A 7,028-nucleotide genomic window follows, 5' to 3' on the forward strand; every position below is an offset into this window, starting at 1 on the left:
ATACACTAATTATTAAATATTGGAGCCAGCAGCCATCTCACTCCCATCAAATACATATATATGAACTGCTTTCCCTGAATAGGTAGGTAGCGGTCACCACTATTTCCTGAAGCTTTTGTTTCGGACATCTGGCTGTATAACGGATAATGAAAAAGCATCATTACAGTGCAGCCTTTAACGGATCCATGGGTCACACTTTGCAATGCTGGTGTCGGCCACTTTATAAAAACCAATGCCTGGAAGTATACCGCTGATGAAAGCGTGCCTTTCCCTAAGGCCTGGTTCACACCTGGGCGTTTTGTAGCGCGTTGGAACACTCTGCAAAACGCTCAAACACCGAAATCCCATTATTTCCTATGGGTATGGTTCACACCTGGGCGTATTACAGGCCGTATGAACGTGTACAAAACACTCTACGCCAAAAGTACAGGAGCTTCTTTGGGGTGTTTTTGTAGCGCGTTTCCATTGGTATACAGCCAAGTAGCCCTCGGAAACGCGCGTTTGTCACGCGGTTTTTTAGCGCGAAACGCGCATATTCGATACGCCTAGGTGTGAACCCAGCCTATAACTGAAAACAAGTAGCAGGGAATTGATATGTGTACTGTATACTCATCTATGCAGACAACATTCAATGCCTGGGAAAGTAATCACTGCACACGATAGCCACCAGCTATCTATAGATTTCCAGGAATCATCAGTTTAAAATAGAACAAAAGACTTATTTTTACTTTCCCAAGCAACCCTATAAAGAAATCCAAGGGACAAAAACCAAATACAACATATCTGCTTGACTTTTAAAGTAGGAGATTATTGCTTTTTTTCCTTCCAAGAAACCTGTACCCCCCCCCCCCCCGTCCTCCAAAGGGTCAGTAACCCAAACCTGACTGAAGTGCTGCGAAGTGAGGAAGCTTCCAAAAGTAATGAGATGACAGGAAGGTATGTTTGTTTTTTAAAATAAAAAACAAACAGTCTACAAACTGCAAAACAGAAAATCAAATAAATATTTGGTGTGACCACCCTTTGCCCTTAAAAAACAGCACCAGTTCTTCTAGGGAGACTTGCAAAGTTTCAGGAACTCGCCAGGTACGTTGATCCAAACATCTTGGAGGAGAACTAACCAAAGTTCTTCTGTGGATTTAAGTCGTCTCAGCTGTTATTGTCTTTGCCTGTAATCCCAGAAAACTTAAACTGAATTCAAATATGTTCCTCAAAAGCTACAAAAGGATATAAAATCCACTTTGAAAGAATCAAATGCAAACTCCGATATTGCCATGCAAAAGTAGCAGTGCCATCACTATGCTGTACAGAGAGCAGAACTGTGGGAGGGGCCGAGTAGGCTCCACCCACTACAGGCTGCCTGCAGAAAACTACAAAAGGGAGTGGATACAAGAGCAGTCGCCCTGCACAAAGATAAAGAACAGCAGTGACTGGTCTTTATTACAGGAAGCTCCAACATAGAGGCAATTTCACTCTGTATTACTGTACAAATCTGGAAGACAAACGTTGCATAACAAGATTTAAGTAATAATACACATGACTACTATATACACAATGTTTTGTTATCCTTAAGTTCAGCATTAATTATGTTGAGATCAGGTCTCTGTGAGGGCCACGCCATCTCTTCACAAGACTCTTTGTTCTTTTTGCTAAAGATAGTTGTTACATAGTTAGTCAGGTTGAAAAAAGACATGTCCATCAAGTTCAACCTATAGGAGATATGAAAAAGAAAAGCCTAAACAGAATGCTATGCAGGGGTGTCCTGAGGCCGGGTGCACCTCTATTCTGTGCATTTAGGACACATCCAGATTTTTCATGATTTTGGTCGTACATTTGGCACATTGTCCTGCTACAGAATGAACTTAAGACCAAATCAGACGTCTCCCTGATGGTACTGCACGATGGAGAAGTATCTGCCTGTACTTTTCAGCATGGAGGCAACTGTTATTTCTGACCACATCTCCAACTTCAAGTGCAGAAATGTAGCTCAAAACTTGCAAGGAACCTCTGCCATGTTTCACCGTTGTCTGCAGACACTAACGCTCGTAACACTCTCCTGGACTTTCACAAACTGCCTTCTCTAATACCGTGTTTTCCTCGAAAATAAGACACTTTTTTTGCCCCCCAAAAAAACACACTAGGTCTTATTTTCAGGGGATGTTTTTTTTTTTTTTTAATGTGCAACAAAATGTTCAACAATCCAAAGTTATCTGGTGTCACTCCGCCCATCACAGTAACTGGCGCTATATAGGAAGTATGGGCTAATGTGGCTCTGCTCCCTCCGTCACCGCTGCCTTGCTTTCTACAGCGCCGACTTCCTTTGCCATCAGGGACAGTGGTACCAGCGGTGCAGCAGTGGGGATATCAGACAGTGGACAGCGCGGTACAGTTCAGTACGATTTACCGGTGCACATTACAGTACCATTACATTAAGCAGTGCCTTTAGGGGGACATCAGTTGGTGAAGTATGGCACTGGAGTGCTCCCTGTCACTGCGCTGGCCTGAGGAAGTGCCTTGTCATCCCCTTAATACAGTAGGTTCCTGCAGGCTGATACCATCTCCCCTGCTCTTCAAGTTCCCCCTCACATGCTACCACCAAACTAGGTCTTATTTTCGGAGTAGGTCTTATATTACAGGAATCTTGAACAATAGTGCTAGGTCTTACTTTTGGGGTAGGTCTTATTTTCGGGGAAAAGGTAGGCCCGGAGCACCAGCTGTCCTTTTTCTGCACCCCAGTTCTTGCGTTTTCATGCATAAGCGAGTTGCTCGGCCTTGTTTTCCATGTCGGAGGTATGGCTTTTCAGCTGCAAGTCTTCCATGAAGACCACCTCTGACCAAACGTCTCCAGACTGCGGATAGGCGTACCTGGGTCCCACTGATTTCTGTCATGGTGGAGGCGAGCCTCCTTTTGTGATGGGAAGTTGGCATGATGCATCTTGTCTGCTGATCAAGTTCCTTGGATGATCACTGTGTATTTAGTCCTCAACAGTGCCTGTTACTTTGTGCTTCTGCAGAGGAGCTTGGACCGCACATCTGGAAAACACCCGTCTTCCTTGAAATACCTAACCAAGAGTTACCATTTTGATGCAGGAAGACCTGGCTGTGTCTTGTTGCTGTGCTCAGGCGTGCCATTGTACAAGAGTCTTGACATTGAACTGTCTCTAGAGACCTCAACCTGTAAGTAGAGCATGGCTTCCCTCGTCTAGTGTCATTCCTCCTACACAGCTGATTCAGTTATAGAATTGGATTTTTAACCTACAGGTTATCTTGTTCATCATTCTCACCCATCTGGTATGATTGTTCCATCCAGCGCTACACCAAATGCCTGCATCCTCAACTGTGTGCAAGTGTTCCTGGGAGAACTAATGTTGTTTTAATGGCAGAGCGGACACCCAAATATTGACAGTTTTGTCTGTTTATGTAGGTTAACTGGGGAACAAAAACTGTTTACTTCCTTTTGACAGTCTATTGAATAAAAAAAATAAAACAGACATTTGATAACAGACTCTGTAATATAAGCAGCAATTTGCACACAGACGAGTGAGGTCTTGTTCACACCAAGCGCGGAGCAGAGCAGTTGCAAACCGGATCAAAAGTGCGTCCAATGTATTCCAATAGTATTTTTTGCCCCAGTTCACATCGCAGCGTGTAGGTCCAGAGCAGGTGAAAAAACTGCAGCAGGCCCTATTTTACCTGCACATATTGAGTGGGGCAACTCAGATGAATGATGTGCTGGAGTAGTCTGACCCTAGTTCATTATAATACTTTATTGCTGTGTAGGGAAATGCCACAGGTGGCGCACGTGCAGTACAGCCTTCTCGGCCAAACCTCTTACTTCTAACTAAACCGGAAGTAAGGTCATTGGATATCTCGACGAGTTGGAGTTTTTGACAGAACACCGGCTCCTCTCCTATACTGAAATTGCTTCCTCTGACTTCAATGCACACTGCAAGCTTCTCACACTGTGCATTAGAAGCTGCAGCAAGTCAGAGGGAGCCCAGCCGCCCCCCTCATTCCCTGACTGGAGAAAGTCCATCATCATCTAACTTATTCCTCCCCAGCTTTGAGCTGACCATGAGTTGATATACAAACTTTGGGGGGGCCTGCCAACACCACCAACTTCAACCCCCCCCAAAAAAATCCAAGAAGTTGAGCGGAAAAAGAGACAGCCAATCAGCTGCATTCACTGGTTGGATATTGTGACTGGCGCTGGTGGCGGCTTTCACAATACAACAAGTGGCAGAGGTCAATTAAACTGTATGGAGGGCGGACTGAGTGACTTCTCATTCAGCCCGCCACTGGCTAGTCAATAAGAAGCCTCACATGACACAGGAAGCAACATGAACACCTAAAAGGACCCCAGAAGAGAGGGGGGCCAAGACTGGAGTCACGTGATCCCAGATTTAGATGAGTTATAGGGGGATAACACCATCCCAGAGAAAAGCCATTACATATGGGTCAGTCCTACCACCACCCCCAGCTCAGCTGAGCTGATTAGAGAAGGGTAGAGACACTCCTGCTGAACAAAGCCTTCAGCACTGAATAATCACCATATCAACAACTAGATGAACTTCTTATGAATTATCACTTTATGTGCAAATCCATTCGTGACAGGTTCTCTTTAACTACAGCTTTTTAAAACCACTTCTGCAATGCGCCCTGCAAAGCCAGCACTGAGCCTCTTTGTGACCCCCTGTAAAACAACGCTGAGTCCCTCTTCCCTGGTTGTCACCCGCCCCCCCCCACCAAATCATCTGATGAACCATGGCTTCCCGGAGAGATGGCCCCATGCCTCCCCAGGCTGACCTCTCTCCTTCAGTTCCTTGCAGCGGACCCCAGACCCCGCCGCTCCGCCAGGACAACTCTGTTTCTCCGCTCCCCAGCACACAAGCTGTTTACCTCACAGCTCCTCAGGGCGCCGCCATCTTGCATCGCAGCGCTTCCCTCTTCCGTCCTTCTCCTTCCGCCGAAGACACAAAGTAGTCCCTCGCGTATTCTCCCTCCAGGCCCCCCGCGACAGCCCTTCGCCCCCTCAGGTGTACCCCATAAGGTCCAGTCTAACAATCCCCGGCTTCCTTGCTGGAATCAGCTGGCGTCCTACTATGAGAACAGACGGCCAACGCGGCGGAGGGATATCAGAGCAGAGGCCGTGTGACTCGTGACTGAGGGGGGGCCGGACCTTTTCGGCAGCGGTGACGTCATTAGGATTCTATTAAAGTCCCGGAGAGGGGCGGGCGACACGTGAGGTGAAAGTGTCAAAGTGGAGGAAGAGCTGTCAGTGTCAGGTTACCCGTAAATAAGCGGAGTGCAACAAGTGACAAAAAAACGGAAACCCTTTGCCAGGCCGGGGTTGTGGTGTTCATGAGCTCATCAGGACACTTTACTGCTCCCAGGCCGGGGCGCTGGTGTTCATGAGCTCATCAGGACACTTGTCTGCTCATAGGCCAGGGCGCTGGTGTTCATGAGCTCATCAGGACACTTGTCTGCTCATAGGCGCTGGTGTTCATTAGCTCATCAGGACACTTGTCTGCTCATAGGCCGGGGCGCTGGTGTTCATGAGCTCATCAGGACACTTGTCTGCTCCCAGGCCAGGGCTCTGGTGTTCATCAGGACGCTTTTATGCTCTATCTGGTGATGTGGGAACACCGGCTCGGCCTCACTTTGAAAGTGTTCCCATCCCCTCCTACATACATCAGCTCTGCTGAATATAAACAGCCCGCATAGGGGTGTAGCGATACATCTGCCAATAATCAGGTCTCTAGGGCTTATGCACTATGGTTATAGGACTCCTTAAGTGGTGAATGGCGTCTTTCATCAATGCACGGTGTTGCGGCATCACACTTTGTGCGGCACTGCAATGGCCGCCAGGCAATGCATTCAGACACCCCAAGTGCCATTCCTTCAATGCAATAATGCGAACAGGGCCTGAGTGTACACTGCATTCAGGTCTCTACACAGCAGCAGCGCAGTGTATGGCGGTGTGGTGACCTACGTTGATGTCCAGAGCGCTACTAAAGAACGCAGAATGTTTCTGCGCCACACATCACACCTGCGTTGCGGTGTCACAGGATGCATAAAAAAACAAATAGTGGTGACTGATGTTGATCGGTTGCTGAAAGATACCATTAATGTGAACAAGCCCTAAGGCCCTTTTCACAGGCACGGTCCAATCGGATGCCCAATGCAAGTCAGCCGGATGGGTGTCTGTTTACACCCTGTTACCCCTGACTTCAGCCAGGTCTGGAGGAACATTTATATCCAACTACCCATAGACCAGCATGGGGTCCAGCAGTTTTAGGTCTTTCTTCCATTACAAGATGGAATAAAAAAAACTGCATGGACATGTATGTCACAGCGGTGACATCTGATCCGTACTGCTGCGATCAGGAGAGGATCTGTGCACGGATCCTCTCCTGATCAGCCCGCGTGAAAGCTCCTTTAAAAACCCCTAAGAGTATATTGACCACATGCATGCACGCCAGATTGGGCACATATGGAGGACACTATGAGGATAGCAATGGTTACATTGATACACTCATTGGGGGGATTTTATCAAAACTGGAGCAGATTTGCACTGCAGCCAATCAGCATCTCTCTCTCATTTTCAAATCTTACCTGAGCAAACTGAAGAGAGATGCTGATTGGTTGCCATGGGCAACTGCTCCAGATTCTGTTTGCCCCAGATTTGATAAATTCCCTCAAATGCATCTCCTTACTAACATATTTATTTTTTATGATCCCCAGCTCCATCTAGTGCCCATAATGTGGTATCTTTCTGATTCACCTATTGAAGGACATTCAACCAGAAGAGAAATTACACTAAGAACATTAATTTTTTCCCCAGTCTCAGTATTGTTTTTACCACAGGACAAAAGGGGCAACTGCCCTGGGCCCCATCATTTATAGGGGCCCACAGCAGCTGTCCGTTTTGCCCAGAGCGGCAGGCAGGAGAGCAGCGGTACCGCTAGTGGCATGGGCGGACTCAGTTCCCGGGGCTGGGGGGGCGCAGTGGGGTCCGGTCCTGCCACCCA

At 47.4% G+C, this 7,028-nt stretch overlaps 2 protein-coding genes across 2 annotated transcripts in view; one reads left to right on the plus strand and one right to left on the minus strand.

Annotated features, from left to right (window-relative positions):
- Positions 1–4,921, minus strand: part of TSC1 (tuberous sclerosis 1) — a 54,269-nt gene extending 49,348 nt beyond the window's left edge. The window contains exon 1 of the mRNA XM_018565755.1: positions 4,897–4,921. The gene's annotated coding sequence lies outside the window, so the exon portion shown is untranslated. The remainder of the gene's footprint in view (positions 1–4,896) is intronic.
- Positions 4,762–7,028, plus strand: part of GFI1B (growth factor independent 1B transcriptional repressor) — a 58,495-nt gene continuing 56,228 nt past the window's right edge. Inside the window, exon 1 of the mRNA XM_018565754.1 lies at positions 4,762–4,976. Within this exon, the coding sequence (XP_018421256.1) occupies positions 4,762–4,976 (215 nt within the window). The remainder of the gene's footprint in view (positions 4,977–7,028) is intronic.

This window comes from Nanorana parkeri, unplaced genomic scaffold (genome assembly GCF_000935625.1).
Source record: "Nanorana parkeri isolate BGI_ZX_2015 unplaced genomic scaffold, ASM93562v1 scaffold884, whole genome shotgun sequence".
Lineage (NCBI taxonomy): Eukaryota > Metazoa > Chordata > Amphibia > Anura > Dicroglossidae > Nanorana > Nanorana parkeri.